Raw genomic sequence first — 20,047 nt, 5'->3', positions numbered from 1 at the left:
TCCTATTTAAAACTTGACTCTTCTGTAGTTACATTGTGTACTAAGACAGACGGAAAATGAAAAGTTGCAATTTTCTAGGTCGATATGGCTAGGAACTATACTCTCATTCCTGATAAAGGAACTTTGCTGCTGTACCATGGGTGCAGCAGGCACAATGATATTACGCAGCGTCTGAAAATAGGCTAACTTCCATCAACATAACCAACGTGACAACCTGCTGTGTCTTGTAACCATGGAGACATTTGTGAGAGATAATTCAGAAGATATTTACTTTGGTGCAGATCCTGAAACGTATCTATTTGAACCAGAATACACTGAAGATGAGATTTTGGAACGTGAAAGGAAAGAAAGTGTGCCTGAACAAACTGGGGCAGAAGGGAGGAGAAGAGCAGATTCGAACCTTTACAACGCACAGAACCATGGCTAATAGCACAGGTAAATCCACTATTTAATTTGCCGACTGCAACTCTGCAACTACACAAACTTAGGCTGAATCCGAAATCGCCCCCTAAACCCTCATTCACTATTCCCTACGTTAGTCCACTAATACAGTTCACTTGAAGAAGTGAATCAAAACGAGTGCGTGAATTCAGACAGCCGCTGTGTGTACATCGGCTGTACACTCGTTTTTGCTGTGCAATGTGGGATTGAATGGGTGCACTCAATAACGTCCACTGTGGTTTTGGACACCTCTACAAATGGCTGTGCCCTCAAATAATGCCCTATTTGAGGGTATAGGGGGCAATTTCGGATTCAGACTTAGTGTCGGTCACGTTGGAAGTTACCTAGCTGGGGACTATTTTCAGGCGCGGCGTAATATCATTGCCCCTGCTGCACCCATGGTACGACAGCAAAGTTCCTTGATTCTCCTTGAAACTCTTTGGTCATTTTTTGAGCGAGATTTTGAGCATTTCGGTGCGTTTGGGCCAGACTGGGGAGGTACTGTAATAATGTAATATATGTGAAAAATAATGTGTTCTTTGAATAATCAAGCATGAAAGCATAGTACACCCCAAAAACAAAATCAATACTTCGTAAAAGGGCATAACAGGACCCCTTTAACAATTCAAAATCTGAGATAATGTGTAGATCCAGCAGTGGATATTTCTGGCCATTTTTAAAATGAAACACAGCTTTTATCATTGCAGATGTCTTTTTTTCACAAATTATTTGTGCTTTATTTTTTTCCAACCACAAAAATACTAACAAAAAACTGTCACATGTCAAATCAAACACCTTTTTCAGTGAACATACTCATACTAGTCTCATACAAAAAACAAAACAAAAACATAGACAACTTCATATAGCTCAGATAATTTTGTGTACTTGTGATGTACACAAAAAATACAAGAGACATACATTGAAGTACCAATGTAACATGCATGATCATTTTTGTCATGGGCTTCAATAAAACTATTTAAATCTTATTTACATTGTCCTTCATAGTCGGTAAGTCAAAGGCATTCATTTCTGTTTGCTTAAAGGTGCACTCAGTATTTTTTTTAAAGGAAATGTTATTATTTCTTTACAAGGTTTTACACAAAGTAAATTATTGAAAAAGCATGTATGCTCCGCTAAAAGCTGTTGGTGGGTTGCCTCATTAGGGCAGACATGTTGAGATCACAAATTTCTACGATAAACATTGCTAACTGAAAACCTTTTGCTTAAATTGCATAATTCTGCGCTCCAGGCCCCTAAGTGCCTGTATACGTCCAAGACGACAGTGCAACATAAACAAAACATTACGGAGTGCACCTTTAATATCTTTGGCACTGTCCCAAATGGCACACTTCATATGCACTTTCAGTCTTGACAATGGCTGCCATGTGCATGTGTCCGTTAAATCCATGAAACCGTAGATTGTCCCATTTGTCACTCGTAGGATGACTGCAAGTGTTTAGGGTGCCATTTAGGACAAGGCCTTTTCTGGTTTTATAAAACCGCAAATGTCTTTTTCACCTTATTTATACTTTAAAATACTTTAATTTAATAAATATTGGTGACTAAATAAATACTTGAATAAACAGAGCTGTAAGCATTTTGTAACCAGTTGCTCACCACTAAATTTATATAATAGTGTGATTTTGACATTCAGGTCCCTGCTTGCATAAAAGTCTCTGTGGCAAGATCAAATTTCCGATCTCAAATTCGCTTCAATTCTTTAATCGAGAATTAATCACATTCACACTCAAACTCCAAAGAGAATAAACAGACGTTTGCACACATAGTCCACTGCCAGAAAAAATGGAGACACACAAATAAAACTTTACTTTTACATTCATTTGAACCTCCATTTTCTGTAATGAGTTTTTCCGTTCGCTTAAAAGCGTGGCTTTGTAAATCCTTCATTTCACATGTCAGTGAAAGATGGCACTAACCTCTCATGAAATCTTCAATCTCTCCTCCTCTACGCGTGCAGTGAATAATGTCCTCAGCAGTGCAATATCTTTATGAAAGCCTTTCTGAACTCCACATTGAAAGTGGTATATATGATAGGGTTGACGGCGCTATTCACATATCCCAGCCAAGTGAAGGCATTGTACATTTCCAGTGGCACCACGCAGCTCGTGCAGTGAGTTTTCAAAATGTGAGTAATAAAAAAGGGCAGCCAGCAAATAATGAAAACACCTGCAACAGAGAAAATAAGCTGAGGTACTCTGAGGACAAGACCTCAATCTAGGACTTACGGCTGAGCAATACTTCTATAAAATGACAGCATCGTGACCTCACCTAGAACAATGGCCAGCATCTGAGTAGCCTTCTTCTCTTTATGCTGAGATATCTTCCTCTTGCTCATGGTTTTGGTCACTGTAGTTCGCGTTTTGCCATTGGGCATTACCTGAGTTTCAACAGGTTTGGCTTCTTTAGGGGTCTGGACCTCCTTGGCATGCCCATTTTTGTCATCTCCATTTGACTGACATTCACCGTGGGAGGGAGAGCCATGGATGGGGCTCGGGTTGGCAAGCAGGTCGACGACCAGAGTGGATGCCTGTTTCTTTTTCTCTGGAGGGCTGGTGCCTGCCACAATATCCACCCCCACATCACCACCCTGGTGCAGGACCTCCTTTATCAGTTGCTGTTGAAGATGTGTTTATCATTAATTGTATAATGACACTTTGAATCTGTACTGTATGTCATGTACTAGTAGACCAACGTGGGAAAAAAGTAAAAAAAATTTAAAATGATGTTAAGATAAAAGAGCATTTAAGCTGATTTGCCCGGACCTGACAGTTTCTGACAGCGGTAATTGGCGACCTTATGGCCTCTCATTAACTATTCACATTTAAAATAGTTGTTAAATCAATGCTTATTTAACACAGGCAGGCTGTCAACATGGATGTATGACTCACAGTAATCCAGCTATAATCCATCTGATGTGATATATGACTCAAAGTAACCCAACAAACATGCAGTTCGTAGAAAGAGAAGAATCCACAGATGGAATTTATCTGCTATACTGTATTTATTCACTTTTTTGTTCTAAAATTATAAATGAAAAAGAAAACATTACTGTCACATTAATTATCATTAATTCTACCGGGAATCTTTATCCTTATCTTCTACTAAATACGGTTTTTCCATGTTCCTACTATTCTTTTTTATATTCATAATGTAACGTGGAACGTACTTTTTAACACAATTTATTTCATGAACACTAAGAAAGAATGTGTCTAGTGGTACATATTGTTTGCAAAACCAGGGTTATCTAATTCATAGGTAGCCTCTTCGAACATAAAGCATTCACATACATTTTTGAAACTCCTAAGGGGACATGGTGATGGGCAAAATATGAGATGGGAGAAAAAAAAAGTATTTTAATGTTTTTGCATTCACAAAAGTTTTGCGTTCCCTCGAGACACTGTGCGTTTGCTCAAAAGACTTCAATGCAAATGCATTGAAAAATGATTTTTCCTTCCATCTCATATTTTTCCATCACCATGTACTGTTAGGGTCTCTGAGTGTTTGAATACTGAACAATACAAGATCAACTGCATCTAAAATATAGATTTAGTAAGTATAAATTTACAATTTAAGAAATACTTCTGAATACTCTGACATAATCACATAGCTGGACTCTAATTTATAATGAGGAAAAAAGTATTATTAGGCATTATATGGTAAATTGTGATGCTGTTAATAATTTAATTCATTTATTGTATACATTCAAATAAATCAACATATGAAACCCTTGTCTTCCCATGATTTTATGAACCGCAAAGGATTTATAAACATATGTATGTCTCTGATTGAATTGAATTCTAATTTTGACAATTAATAAGCTCTACATAGCTGCTGATATTGTACATATCAGTGTCATAAATAAATGACTGTTACAAAATAATGACTGTTTTCAAACTGTTTTTACCAAACACTTCCCCCCATCTGTCATTGGTCAGAAAAACAGAGAGTCCCACACCAAACACACGCCATTGGTTGAGCCAATGTTGAGCCCACCATCTGATTAGTGTCCAAATAGTGTCCAAGGAATTATGTATATCTTCATCTGGCTACAATTGTTGCAGCCATGATCACTAGAAAGTGCACTCTGTTTGATAATCTATACACTGAATCTTGACAGTGTCAAGATTCATCAGGCTCAAATTGTGAAAGAATGCTTGGGTGGGAGCATGAAGAATAATTTTCACACATGAATTGACACCTCTCTATCCAGACCTTGAATTAATTAAGTCTTTGGGATGTGCTGGAGTAGACTTTACAGAGTGCTTGACTCTTGCACTGTCAATACAAGATCTCTATATTTAGCAGGGATTACATTTTATGAACTGAATTACTGCAAATGTGGCATCCTATTACAGTACCACTCTTGAATTCACAGAGCTCTTCAGAACAACCCATTATTTCACTCATTTGTAAATGCAAGCTGCATGGCTAGGTGCTTGATTTTATACACCTGTGACAATGGGTCTAATTGAAACTCTTGAATAATTAAGAGGTGTAGGTAATTTTGTCCATATAGTGTATATTAAGCCTACACTGTAAACATTTTTTAAATAAAAGCTTTATAAGTAAATACCTTTTCAGTCTTTCTACTTCAAAATTCCATGTTTAAATCAACAGGTTACCATTTCTTTGTAAGTTTTAGTCAAATATACTAGCAATTTTCTTACACCAAGTAAATTCTACAAAAAAAAAATGTCCAAGTAGATGAGTTCACGAGAAAAAGAATGACAATAATAATTTAAATATTAACAACACTGAAAATACACTGCATCCGTTGCATTGTGGGTGGTCAGTAGAACCAGGTATTTGACATACGACACTGAAATTAATGGTAACCTAAAAATGGTAACATCTAAATTTTAGTCAAAAATATTTTGTAATACAGTATAGCTGAATCAACCTAAAAATTTCAATTTATACCACCAAAAGTATGTTGTGCTTATAACTGCACTCTTCCCCATAATGAGGCAAAGAGCACTGAGGTATATTGGATGTAATTGTGGTAATGTAAAGTCAGCTGCATACATTAATCTACAATATTTTACATAACTTGTTGAGTTGTTTTATAAGTAAAACACACTTACTGCGTTCTTGTTTTTGGCAGGTAAACCCCCGTTGGTCTTAATGATAACTGTGCACAGTTTCACATCTTCAGGATGAGTGCACTTTTCCTGTTGCAGAGGTAATAAGAATTTGATTCAGCATGTGGTCGACGTTAAATTTCAAAGACAGCATGGAGCCTTGAAAATCATTCACAAGTATATTTTATGCCTCTTGATGACACACAATGCAAATACATCCACTGAACACAAAAGAGCCTTTATAGCACTGAAAGGGGAATGAAAAAGTGATTGCTTCAAGTACCAAAAAAAGTCCTTGGGACTCTTTAAAACTAGATGGCTGAACCCATAGATCTAAAGTGGCCATTAAAAACAGCTGGTGCAGGAAATCGATGATGAAAGAGTGCAAATAATAATAATTTGTAGCACTTCTGTATTGTGATTAAAATAGAATATGAATAAAGCGTAACCAGTATAGCATTTATACACAATCTGCTCTGACATATAGATTGCACGAGAATTGTTTAAAACCTTACAGCTCAGGAAAAAAAGTATTCTAATTTTTGGCATGGTGATGGTTTCATTTGATTTAATAGCTTTACTCTCACAGCGTCCAGTGGGTAATGCATATTCGACAATGGCTATGACAATGCCCCCATATCCTAATGCACAATGGAGACACTGAAATGAGCCCAAGACTGTTAGTTATCTGGGCTAATCTGGACACATTTGAAAACCTTTTTTCTACTTTTTGGCTTTCCGTTTTTGTCCTGTGAAAACTGAGCTTTTTGAAGACATAGTTTCACATTCATTGTAGTCTGAAAATGGAGGAATTCGAAAAAGATGACACATATTTAGCCATGTGAATATTGTACCAATAGATATATATGTTTATACCGTTATGTCCCTGCTTTGTGCTATTCACGTTCACAGTGTTGTTAAAGATTTGTTACTTTGTACAATTTTCATATTACATTCCTGCAAAGATGACAGACAATTGCTGCCCTACAAAAAATACGATCATAATTGCATTTTAGACAACACACAGAATGGCAATTGAGTGCAACCTGGACATAGCAGGTGGGATATTTAGCTAACAAAATGATTGTTCCAGAAAGAATAGCGTCAGAACGTTGTCTGGTATCTCTGTATCATCTCAGAGATCATCAGCTTTTATTAAACATATTGCATTCACACAATGATTTAAACATTTCTGACATTTCAGTGTGGATGAGAAACTTTTGGCAAATGTTTGAAAATGCTAGTGTACTAGACATTTTCAAATGTATCCGGATTAATGTAGATGTAGCTTAAAGATAAAACTATTATTAATTTTCCATCTGCATCCCTATTATATTCACCATTAGCCAAAACTAAGCATTTACTTAAACCTACAACTGAACTTAATACTTTAACATAACACTGATTCTAGGGGCGAGTAAGGGTTTTGGGGTTACTGAATCTCCAGTAGTGTCCTGCAGGTCCTTGTATTACCCCAGAGATTCTATAATTAACACTGACAGATGCTCCCCATATTTTCTAGAAAAAGGCCAAGTCCTTTTGTAAATTGACACTGACACCATGTCTTCTCCTGTGGGGAGTGCTTGGTATTTTCCCTGAGGCTACTGTCTCACATGGTGCACATCACCTTGAGAGAGGGCTGAGCATCAGCATCTGTTTTCTGGCAGCTCCGTTTAGTGTTGACCCGTTTCCGGCGCTTGCGAAGAACCACATAGATCTGCACGTAGACGAGGAGGGTGATAATGAAGGGCACATAGAATGACATGATGGAGGAGTAGACAACGAAAGCGGGATTGGCGATTTCACACACGGCACCATCCCGTGTAGCTAAGAGAGAGAGAGAGAGTGAGTAAAATATGGTTACACAATTAATTATGGTTGCAAAGCTAATTAGTTCAGTGAGGCACTGGCAAATGCCTGTATGGGCAATTTTCCCATAACAAGTGGAAATTAGCTCTAGATTATAATTAGATTAGAAATGTACTGGAAAATGTTTAACAATATTACAACAGTGTTGAGTGAACTCAAAACTGAATACAAAATGTTGTTCTGGAAAATGGAGTATACAGTATGCGAGTAAATATATAGGATGCATTAAAAAGTGACAGTAAAGACATTTCTATTTTTATCAAATAAAATAAAAATTATTTCATATGAATGCTTTCTAAAAGAAAACAAAAACAAATGGCATTTGTTTTTAAATGATCCAGCAATAATAAGTCCATGACATGGTGATATTGTGTGCATGTATTTGGAGGTTATGTTTTGCTATTGGCCCTAATATATATTTTTGACCAATCAGCTTTCTTAAGTTCAAAACCACTCTCATTGGTTGGTGCTTATTGTTTTGGGCGCACTAAAGCGTAAAGTTTGGAGAGAGTCTATATACCTGAAAAATTATTCTAATAAAAATAAGTAAATATCGCCAAATGTCAAAAAGACAGCCAAGCATATTTTCATTTTCCATATCCACGAGTAAAGCTGATGGTGTTTCTGATCAAAAGAAATCCCGAAGATGGAACTGCCAGTAATCAGGATCGCAGGAGACACAAGCAACGGGAGTTAGATCATTCATATTCAGAAATCGATGTAATAGTAGTGGCATCGACGTCAAAGGTGAAAGAGAATGTCACTGATCAACTGAATAATATTTTGTCTCGATATAGCTAAATACATGTAGTTAGGGCCATGCAGAAACCTATGAATGATGCTCTTATAGTTGCCATCACCATTTAGTGACGTCATTGTATGTTCTGGGAAAACTGAAGTTGTATGATCAGTGTCGGTCACAGCGCCTTTTCATTGCTTTTTTTGGTCAGGCAATTATTAATTTACAAATTAGGCACTGGTCATAATTTACAAATCTAAATGTTGTCCATTTAGTTTGTCATGAAAGCCATAAATAATCATTTGCTATTGTCCCTGTGGTGTTTTGTCCTTTTTGGAGCTTGTTGATTTTGTTCAACAATTATCAGTTTATACACTATATTGCCAAAAGTATTGGGACATCCCTCCAAATCATTGAATTCAGGTGTTCTAATCACTTCCATGGCCAAAGGTGTTTAAAATCAAGCACCTAGGCATGCAGACTGCTTCTACAAACATTTGTGAAAGAATGGGTCGCTCTCAGGAGCTCAGTGAATTCAAGCGTGGTACCGTGAAAGGTTGCCACCTCTGCAAAAAAAAGTCAATTTGTGACATTTCCTCACTACTAAATATTCCATGGTCAACTGTTAGTGGTATTATAACAAAAAGTGGAAGCAATTGGGAACAACAGCAACTCAGCCATGAAGTGGTAGGCCACGTAAAATCACAGAGCTGGGTCAGTGCATGCTAAGGGCGCATAGTGCACAGAGGTTGACAACTTTCTGCAGAGTCAAAATAGCAGACCTCCAACCTTCGTGTGGCCTTCAGATTAGCTCAAGATCAGTGTGTAGAGAGCTTCATGGAATGGGTTTCCATGGCCGAGCAGCTGCATCCAAGCCTTACATCACCAAGTGCAATGCAAAGCGTCAGATGCAGTGGTGTAAAGCAAGCCGCCTCTGGACTCCAGAGCAGTGGAGATGTGTTCTCTGAAGTGATGAATCCGATGGACGAGTCTGGGTTTGGCGGTTGTCAGGAGAATGGTACTTGCCTGACTGCATTGTGCCAAGTGTAACATTTTGTGGAGGGGGGATTATGGTTGGGGTTGTTTTTCAGGGGTTGGGCATGGCCCCTTAGTTCCAGTGAAAGGAACTATTAAGGCTTCAGCATACCAAGACATTTTAGGCAATTTCATTCTCCCAACTTTGTAGGAACAGTTTGGGGATGGCCCCTTCCTGTTCCAACATGACTGCGCACCAGTGCACAAACCAAGGTCCATAAAGACATGGATGAGTGAGTTTGGTGTGAATGAACTTGATTGGCCTGCACAGAGTCCTGACCTCAACCCGATAAAACACCTTTGGGATGAATTAGAGTGGCGACTGCGAGCCAGGCCTTCTCATCCAACAATAGTGTCTGACCTCACAAATGCGCTTCTAGAAGAATGGTCAAAATTCATGTGCATGTAAAGGCAGGCATCCCAAAACTTTTGGCAATATAGTATATATATATAAATGGAATACTGGGAAGGCAAGTAAGTAAGTATTTTTTTTTGCAAACTGTTCCTTTAAGAATGTCAGCGAGGAAAAATCAGTTATTTACCGGTGTTATTTAATCCAAACAGCAGGGGGCAGGAAATGGCGAACGAAAGCACCCAAACCACCGAGATCATTACAGTGACACGTCTCTTGGAGCTGTAGCGTGTGTTGTACAACATCGGCATGGCAACAGCTGTGTATCTGCAAAAGAAGCCCAGAGGGAAGGCGATGGAAAGAGGGTAGGTAGGATGGGGTGATTTTGAATATAAGCAGACAAACAGAGGAAGAAACAATAATGGTCACACCTGACCAGCTGCCTCAGCTACCAGCTGCCATTATTGTACCATCATCTCTCTTGATTTTGTAACTGTAATGAACCTAAAACTCATGATCATTTCCAAAGCTTCAGGGGTCTTCCTTGCCTAACAAAATTCACAATCATGCAATATGCTCACTGAATGTGTTGTTTATTAGTGCTGTATGCATTGTTTTAGCACTGAATTTAGCACTCAATGTAATTTACACGGCAATTCCCTGATCTTTGCAGCAAACAATACTGTAATCTGACACTTTACTGGGATTTTGTAAATTCGCTCCAGCATTGAAAAAGTGCCTGTTTATAATATTCTTCTCTTTTAAATGGTCATAATTTGATGAATTACTGCTGCCATGATCAATAAATCTTAAGACAAACATCTCTTTTTAACTAATATTCAGTATAATGCCTTCTTTATGTGGAAAGGAATAGCACATTTAATTGTGGAAAGCAATTTAGCACCTGATTAAACTGAATTACAGGTGTTCAGAGAAAAAGACAGGTGTTTAGTGAATATCCCTCTGTATATACTATGCCTTCACCCAAAAAATGGATGAACATTTTATCACCATTTTCTCGCTCTCATGTCGTTCCAAACCTGTATGACTTTATTTCTTCTGCGGTACACAAAAGATCATATTTTGAAGAATGTTGGTTACCAAACAGCTTTGGTGACCACTTACTTCCATTATGGAGAAAAAAAAATTGACATTTTTAAAACATCTTTCTTTCATTTCCACAAAATAAAGTATGTGAAACATGTTTGGAACGACATGAGGGTGAGTAAATAATGGCATAATTTGTATTTCTTGTTGAACTATCTATCCTTTTAAAAATCTTTCATTTTTCCCCCTCACTATTTTTTATCAACTGACTAAATTTACAGGTTTAAACAACATCTGGAGGCTAGCACAGCTGTATACATCAACAGGATCCAAGATGTCAATTTCATACAACAACCCCTCATCCCAATGCCCACTGGAAGATATGTGATTGATCTATATTATTCTTGTCATTTAAGAGAATCATTACAGTTTTCCTGAACTGATAGCAGAACCTACCTGTCAATACTAATAGCACACAGATTAAGAATGCTTGCCGTGCACATCATGACGTCCAATGTGACGAAAATGTCACAATGGATCTTACTGAAACGCCATTCCCCCACCACCTGCAACATAGACACATGCGTATACACAGATCAGTTTTGAAAAGACAAGTTCAATTATTTAGGACAACAATAACAACAATACTTGTCAGATAAATAAATTAATAATGAAAAATATAGAATTCACTGGGAGAACCTGAATACAAATGTTTTTCTGAAAAATTGAGAAGGCACGTGCACACTGCACACCACTGCTGAAAAGTGTGAAATATTATTAGGGATGTGCTCAAAGCCGAATACCTTATTCGGAAAAGCATTATGGCTTTTACCGAATAACAGGTAAGCCAGGGGATAGCATAGTATGATATTATGCATAAACATCTGAAGGAGTATAAACTTTATGAATAAAATGGGCAAAGCGTGATCACAAATTAATCTCTGTGCTCATAAATCAGAGCTTTCACAAGAGTAATATCAACTAAACTACTACATCATACACTTTTTCTACTATTTGACATGTGTTGCACCCCTGAACAGACAAGACTCAGTCTTTTTTTTTTCAACTTTATTATCCTCAGTTCAGAGTTGGAGTTATTAATTGCACGCAAGAAGTTTGCTACACACACACTTAACAATGCACGTTCGTCCTTTTTTTTTTTTTTCGGACCCGGCCGCTGGTGACATCACTCTTCCACTCGCCTTTGACCTCTCGGTAGCATCCAAGTCAGTCAATATAATTTAACACAATAAGACTAAGATGTCATTCCGATACAGTCCTCTTACAAAACTAAAATTCACATCTGGTTTCATGATTTCACACTTACAAATAAGTCAGATAGAATGAATGGTGTGCGTATTTGGCGTGCTGTCCGAGGAGAGGGCTCCGAGCTCGGTATTTGGCCCGAACCCAGAGTTCTCCCCCCGTATGTCTGGTTTAGGAAGTAACCAGGTGAGTGTGAGGAAGATGGGGTGGTGGAGGGATGCTGCAAAACTTGTCGAGAAACATTGGTGAGTTGACTGGGTATTTATATGATCCTCCACTTGTGCTGATTGGGTAGACATGTTGATTACTGATTGCTGACAGCTGGTTGGAATGACATGATGATTAGATAGATCATTTGAACGTGCTCCTCCCGAACTTTGTTACTGAAACATCATTTAAAAAAATTAAAAATACATTGTAACGTAATCAACATGTTTGTAGCGTGCAACACATGTCTAATTACATATTTTAGACATTTTACGATATGATACATGAATGAGTGTACATTTTATGAATGAAAAAAGGACTGTGTAATCGCAAATCAAATAGCTGCGCTGCCATTGTGCGTCTCTCATTTAAACATTGTACAATATGTTTCTCTGTCTCACACTCTCTCTGAGACGGTAGCATTTATCCATGCATATTCTTTATCATTTGTTCAAGTCAAGTCAAGTCAAGTCAACTTTAATTATATAGCGCTTTTAACAATGTAGATTGTTTCAAAGCAGCTTTACAGTGTTAAACAGGAAAATAATGCAGCATAATTTTATTCAGCTGTATAGCCATTCTGGAAAAAACGCTGATGTCATCAGTTAATTTCAATTATCATACAGTGACAGTGTGGGCTTTAGATCAATAATTCGATCAGTAACTTAGTTTAAATGGTTAATTTAGTTTATTAATTAGATTTATTTCAATGTTTAGTTGAAAAATTGAGTGCTGAGCACGCCCAAACTGAGCACGCCAAGCCAGAGGCAACAGTGGCAAGGAAACCAAAACCCCATTAGGTGACCTAATGGAGAAAAATAAACCTTGGGAGAAACCAGGCTCAGTCAGGGTGCCAGTTCTCCTCTGGCCAATTTACAAACAGCGTATTATTGTTATTATTCTGGCAGCTTTACAGCTCAGAGGTCATAATAGATCGGAATATTCGAGGGATCGGGGCAACACGCTGGAGACGGGTTTATTGAGGATGACATATCGATTTAAGTATTATTTAATTGTAATATTCGAACAATCTGAGTCAACACGCCAGAGACGGGTTTATTGAGATGCCGTGTCGATGAGGCAGTTGCAGGGGGAGTCTAATCACGGTCTCTGCAGACACTTCGGGGTCCTGTGTTGGTCTTCTCTGGGCGCAGGTCCACCATCTGGACTGGATACGGCCCGGATCCGGCTGACTGCAGTAAACCTCGGGATAAAACAGAGAGACTATCATTAGCGTAGATGCCATTCTTCTGATGATGTAACGAGTACATCAGGTGTTATGGGAAGTGTTCCCGGTTCCGGCTGACCTAGTTAATGCAGCCTAACAATCATTTCATTGAAAAAGTGTTTTATGTGTATGCCACAGTAAAGAGATGTGTTTTTAGTCTAGATTTAGACTGACAGAGTGTGTCTGCTTCCCGTACAATGTTAGGAAGACTGTTCCAGAGTTTCGGAGCTAAATAGGAAAAGGATCGACCGCCTGCAGTTGATTTGGATATTCTAGGTATTATCAACTAGCCAGAATTTTGAGACCGCAGTAGACGTGATGGAGTATAATGTGTTAAGAGCTCGCTCAAGTATTGGGGAGCTAAACCATTTAGTGCTTTGTAAGTAATAAGTAAGATTTTAAAATGTATGCGATGTTTAATAGGCAGCCAGTGCAGTGTTGACAGAACTGGGCTAATATGGTCATACTTCCTGGTTCTAGTAAGAACTCGAGCTGCTGCGTTTTGGACCAGCTGGATTTTATTTATTAAGCGAGCAGGGCAACCACCCAGTAGAGCATTACAATAATCTAACCTTGAGGTCATGAACGCATGAACTAACTGTTCAGCATTTTGCATTGAGAGCATGTGCCGTAATTTAGATATATTTTTAAGATGGTAGAAAGCAGTTTTACAGATGCTAGAAACGTGGCTTTCAAACGAAAGATTGGTCTCAAAGAGCACACCCAGGTTCCTCACTGACGACGAGGACTTGACAGAACAGCCATCAAGTGTTAGACAGTATTCTAGGCTACTACTTGTGGAGCTTTTTTGTCCAATAATTAAAAATTCTGTTTTTTCTGAATTGAGTTGCAGGAAATTACCAGTCATCCAATGTTTTATATCAGCTATGCATTCCGTTAATCTTGTGAATTGGTAAGTTTCTTCAGGGCGTGAAGAAATATTGAGCTGAGTATCGTCAGCATAACAATGAAAACTAACGCCATGCTTCCTAATGATATCTCCCAGTGGTAGCATGTACAGGGTGAAGAGTAGCGGTCCTAGCACTGAGCCTTGTGGTACTCCATACTGAACTAGAGATCGGTGTGACATATATTCATTTACTACTACAAACTGATAACGGTCGCATAGGTATGATTTAAACCATGATAAAGCAATTCCACTAATACCTACATTATTTTCGAGTCTATTCAAAAGAATGTTGTGGTCGATAGTATCAAATGCAGCGCTAAGATCGAGTAACACTAATAGAGAGATACAGCCACGATCTGATGATAAGAGTAAATCATTTGTAACTCTGATGAGAGCAGTCTCAGTGCTATGATACGGTCTAAATCCTGACTGGAAATCCTCACAGATACCATTTCTTTCTAAAAAGGAACATAATTGTGAAGACATTGCCTTTTCAAGTATTTTTGACAGGAAGGGTAGATTTGAGATTGGTCTATAATTGACTAATTCTGTAGGATCAAGTTGCGTTTTTTCAATAAGTGGTTTAATAATAGCCAACTTAAAAGTTTTCGGTACATATCCTAATGACAAAGATGAATTAATTATATTAAGAAGAGGATCTATGACCTCTGGTAGCATCTCTTTTAATAGCCTAGTCGGTAGAGGGTCGAGCATACATGTTGTCGATTTTGATGATTTAACGAGTTTAGCCAATTCTTCTTCTCCTATAGCAGTGAATGAGTGTAATTTTTCCTCAGTGACACTACAATGCTCTGTCTGATGTGATACTGTAGTAGACGGCTGCATGGTTAACATTTTTTTCCTAATATTATCAATCTTACATGTGAAGAAGTTCATAAAGTCATTACTGCTGTGCTGTTTACAATCATCAGAAGTTGAAGCTTTATTTTTGGTTAATTTAGCCACTGTATCGAATAAATACCTTGGGTTGTGTTTGTTTTCTTCCAAGAGAGTTGAGAAATAAGCAGATCTAGCAGTTTTTACGGCCTTTCTGTATGTGATCATGTGCTCTTTCCACGAATTACGAAATACCTCTAATTTTGTTTTCTTCCAGCTGCGCTCCATTTTTCTGGCTGCTGTTTTAAGGGCCCGGGTGTGCTCGTTGTACCACGGCGTTGGACTATTTTCTTTAATCTTCTTTAAGCGCAGAGGAGCAACTGTGTCTAAAGTACTGGAAAAGAGAGAGTCAATAGTTTCTGTTGCAACATCGAGTTCTTCTATACTATCTGGGATGCTGAGCAGATGATACTGATGAGGAAGATTATTTAAAAAGCAATCTTTAGTAGCGGCAGTGATTGTCCTGCCATTTTTGAAGCGAGGGGGCGGCTTTGCAACCTTAGCTAAATTAAGTATACATGATACTAAGTAATGATCTGAGATGTCATCGCTCTGCTGCAGAATTTCAACGGTATCAACATTTATTCCATGTGACAATATTAGGTCTAAAGTATGATTATGGTGATGAGTGGCTCCTGACACGTGTTGCCTAACTCCAATAGAGTTTAGTGTGTCTTTAAATGCTAATCCCAATACGTCTTTTCCGTTGTCTACATGTATATTAAAATCACCAACAATTACTTTATCTACGGCCAGTACTAACTCTGATAGAAAATCAGCAAATTCTTTGATAAAGTCTGTATTATGCCCTGGTGGCCTGTATACAGTAGCTAACACAAATGTTGAACGGGTTTTATCATGTACACTACATAGCGTTACATAAAGCACCAAAACTTCGAAGGAATTATATTTGAAACTAGACTTCTGAGTAATACTGAAGATATTATTATAAATTACAGCAACCCCTCCCCCTTTACCTTTCAGACGCGGCTCATGTTTATAACAATAATCTTGGGGGGTGGACTCATTTAAGGTAATGTAGTCGTCAGGTTTTAGCTAGGTTTCTGTCAAACAGAGCACATCTAGATTATTATCTGTAATAATATCATTAACAATAAGCGCTTTTGGGGAAAGGGATCTAATATTCAGCAACCCAAGCTTTATCAATTGTTCTGTCTATAATCTGTATTATATCTTTTGTTTATTTGTTGGACATCAATAAAATTTTTACTGTTGAATGGTTTTGATGTTTTTTTGTATTTACTAATTCTGGGAACAGACACAGTCTCTATATGATAATATCTAGGTGAAAGAGTCTCTATGTGCTGGGATTTATCTGACTCCGGTAACGTGAGACAGCTAGCAGACGGTCGGTTTAGCCAGTTTGTCTGCTTCCTGACCTGGGCCCTAGTGAGTCAAGGTTTAGCACTAAGACTATGTGCCAAATTACTAGAGAGAAGAGCGGCACCACCCCAAGAGGGATGGATGCCATCCTTCTTCAACAGGTCAGGTCTGCCCCAAAAACTTTTCCAATTGTCTATGAACCCTATGTTATTTTGCAGACACCACTTAGACAACCAGCCATTGAGTGATGATAGTCAGCTAACTATCTCATCACTCCTTTTTACAGGGAGCGGTCCAGAACAAAAAACAGCCTCTGACATCGTACTAGCGAGTTCACACACCTCTTTAATATTAATTTTGGTGATCTCCGACTGGCGAAGTCGAACATCATTAGTGCCGACGTGAATAATAATCTTAGAGAATTTACGATTAGCTTTAGCCAGCACTTTTAAATTTGCTGTGATGTCAGGTGCTCTGGCTCCCGGTAAACAAGTGACTATGGTGGCTGGTGTCTCTATCTTCATGTTCCGTGTAATAGAATCGCCAATGACTAGGGCACTTTCAACAGGATACTCAGTGGGTGCTTCACTGAGAGGGGAGAACCTGTTTGATGTTCTAACCGGAATGGAAAAGCGGTTCTTTGGTCTGCGACTATGCTGCCTCACTGTTACCCAGTTTCCCTGCTGCGAGGGCCCTGCAGCCGGAACCGAAGAATGTACAGAGTTCACTAAGCTATTTGCATCCAAATCAGTGTCTAAAGCTATTACATCCTCACTACTCTCAGATACAGTATGGATGCGTGTTTCTAATTCTGAAATCTTCTCCGTCAGCCTAACTATCTCCTTACATTTATCACATGTGAAGCCCTGTTCGCCAGCGGAGAAGCCTATACTGAACATGCGACATGCGGTGCAAGTGATAATGACAGGAGAAGACATGACTTACCGTGTTTGTTGATTAATCCAACTTACCACTTACCACAATCGTTTGCTGGACACAATTTACTAATCCAAGTTATGGACTCAGAAAAAGGGAGACCCGGGTGCAGCGATAACAAGCTAACAGGCTAGCGAAATGCTAACGTGTGATGGTGATTTAGATTAAAAGCTAGCGATGTCAAATTTAACGTGATAGGCAATTTTTAAACAATGTATGGTGATGAGTAAGTTATATTTAGCAGTAGAAGAAAGAGGAAATATCAAAATAAAGATTCAAAAGTAAGCAAGGCTCTACAGAGCTACAGACTTGAGCTACAGAGCAACAGACACAGCAGGCAGACAGGAGCAATCGAACAGGATTAGCATTCGTATGCATAGTAAAAGTTGTTTTTAGCTATTTTTAACCACTGAAAACTTCCTTTATGTAAAAGTCCTCTTATTTAACCCTCGCGATCAGCTCGCTTTTTTTCTTATCAGTGACAAAGAGACTCAAATAACTCGTTTTTTAAAAACGATTTTTATCATACAGGCAAGTGTTATACATCATTATAACCTGTTAAGTTTCTTTTTTTTTGAGTATAGTCACAATTAAAACAAATTTTTGTACTTTTTGCAAAATAAAGTAATCAAACATGATGCACGATCTGCAGCCTCTCTGTCAGAGACGTTCATTCAGATAGTCTTCAGAAAATGACCTCTAGCTAAGTGAATACTTGTCTCACAAACATGAGACATATGTCTAAAGAAATGCTGCAATGTCAGGTTTTAAACACTGTAAACCAAATCAAAAACAAATATTCTGTGTTTATGTAATCCGTTTGAAAGCAGAGAGATGTTAGTCGTTCCTGAGCGGCTCATTATACACTAATGCGACCAAGCCCATGAAGTGCTCGCTCTATTGAGATTCAAATACTGAGGCTCCGGAGGCGATGCCCACACACACATCAGCTTAAACAAACACATCAAGTACTGCATTCCTACTTCGACAACATCGTTTTGAGACGCGTTTAATAATCCTGGAATAATTCTCCATGAAAAGCTATTCATTTCTGAAACCAACAATTCCCCTGCTGTGTGTAAGTAGGCAAAGTTTACTCTGTAAGAATCTGTGAATATTAAACGCAAAAACTTGCGCGAGGACACACTGAAGCTTTCTTTGTTTAAATTAGCTCAAAATTACTGTCAAATGTAAGTAATTACCTCGACAAACTATACATAATTTAAAAGATCTAAGACTCAAGCTTCCATTTTTGACCTCTGTTTTATTCTCAAAGTCATATAGTGACCGTAATTTGTGTCAGGAGTTATGAATATGAAAACCGCGTTGGTACCTTTGATTGTAATATGAGCGTCAGTGTCACAGTTCCTGTCTGTCTCTGTTGTTTTTTGTACTTCCTGGTTTCAGTTATCACATGTTCCTTTGTCTGAGTTTCCCGCCACTTGTCTGTTTCCTTAGTTACCCTCATCTGTATCACCTGTGCCCCTCATTAGTTAGTCATCTGTGTTTGTATTTAAGTTCCTCCCATTCCTTCAGTCTCTGTCCGATCTCGTTTGTGTATACGTTATGTATGGTTATATATCTTTGTTATATTTGAGTCCTCTGAAGTATTAAACGTTGTTTGAGTATTCTACTACCTGTCTTTGCCTTCCTGCTTGAGCACACCCATAACAGAAGATCGGACCAAAACAGCAAGAGGACCTCTCTGGGATGGGAATTCTCCTGGTCCCAATCTCTCCTGAATCCCCAGAGGAAGGCGGTTCAGCGGAGGACCGCCTTTGGGGAATTCGACAGCACGGTCGCTCACTGGAGAGGTATGTAGAGGAATTCTCTGAGCTAGCTTATCTGGTGAACTGGCCAGATGCGCCGCTTAATGCGTTTTTTCTGATGGGCCTGGACAAGGACACTATTCGGTTCCTGGAACCTGCCTGTTCTTTTTCCCTAGTCGAGACAATCAACCTGGTTTTGTCCCTAAATTGTTCTGAGTTTGAGATAATAGAAGAGGTTCCTATGAATATGTGTCTTCCTCGTCCAGTCCCCTCAGAAAAGCTCGCTGCCTGGTCAGTTCACCCTCAGCCAGTTTCCTCTGCATATCCCTCCAGTGGGTCTGCCGGGAAGGTCCTGCCTGTCCCCAAGCCCAGGAGGAAGAGGAGAGCTGCCGCTAAGCGCCCGTCTCGAGTCGTGACGGCCGCTACCACGGCAGATTCACTGGAGTGGTGGTTGATAGACTTTGGGAGCGATCCTACCGCTCCGTGTTTCCTGGACTCCGCTCCAGCACTCCTGGATTCCGCTCCAGCCCTCCTGGACTCTGCTCCAGCCCTCCTGGACTCCGCTCCAGCACTCCTGAGTCCAGCACTCCTGGACTCCGCTCCAGCACTCCTGGACTCCACTCCAGCACTCCTGGACTCCGCTCCAGCCCTCCTGGACTCCGCTTCAGCCCTCCTGGACTCCGCTCCAGCACTCCTGGACTCCGCTCCAGCACTCCTGGACTCCGCTCCAGCCCTCCTGGACTCCGCTCCAGCACTTCTGGACTCCGCTCCAGCACTCCTGGACTCCGCTCCAGCATTCCTGGATTCCGCTCCAGCACCCCTGAACTTCCTGGACTCCGCTCCAGCACCCCTTGACTTCCTGGACTCCGCTCCAGCACTCCTGGACTCCGCTCCAGCATTCCTGG

General features: G+C 39.3%; 1 protein-coding gene across 1 annotated transcript in view; it reads right to left on the bottom strand.

The window, feature by feature from the left end:
* Positions 1 to 1,160: 1,160 nt before the first annotated feature.
* drd2b (dopamine receptor D2b) overlaps positions 1,161 to 20,047 on the bottom strand; it is a 140,554-nt gene continuing 121,667 nt past the window's right edge. The window contains exons 3-8 of the mRNA XM_079816013.1: positions 11,042 to 11,151; positions 9,729 to 9,865; positions 7,171 to 7,370; positions 5,547 to 5,633; positions 2,731 to 3,076; positions 1,161 to 2,628 (exon numbers count right to left, since the gene is read on the bottom strand). Coding sequence (XP_079672139.1) covers positions 2,432 to 2,628; positions 2,731 to 3,076; positions 5,547 to 5,633; positions 7,171 to 7,370; positions 9,729 to 9,865; positions 11,042 to 11,151 — 1,077 coding nt within the window. The 3' untranslated portion in view covers positions 1,161 to 2,431. The remainder of the gene's footprint in view (positions 2,629 to 2,730; positions 3,077 to 5,546; positions 5,634 to 7,170; positions 7,371 to 9,728; positions 9,866 to 11,041; positions 11,152 to 20,047) is intronic.

This window comes from Gobio gobio (assembly GCF_949357685.1).
Source record: "Gobio gobio genome assembly, chromosome: 4".
Lineage (NCBI taxonomy): Eukaryota > Metazoa > Chordata > Actinopteri > Cypriniformes > Gobionidae > Gobio > Gobio gobio.
This window is presented reverse-complemented; position numbering and strand designations above follow the sequence as displayed.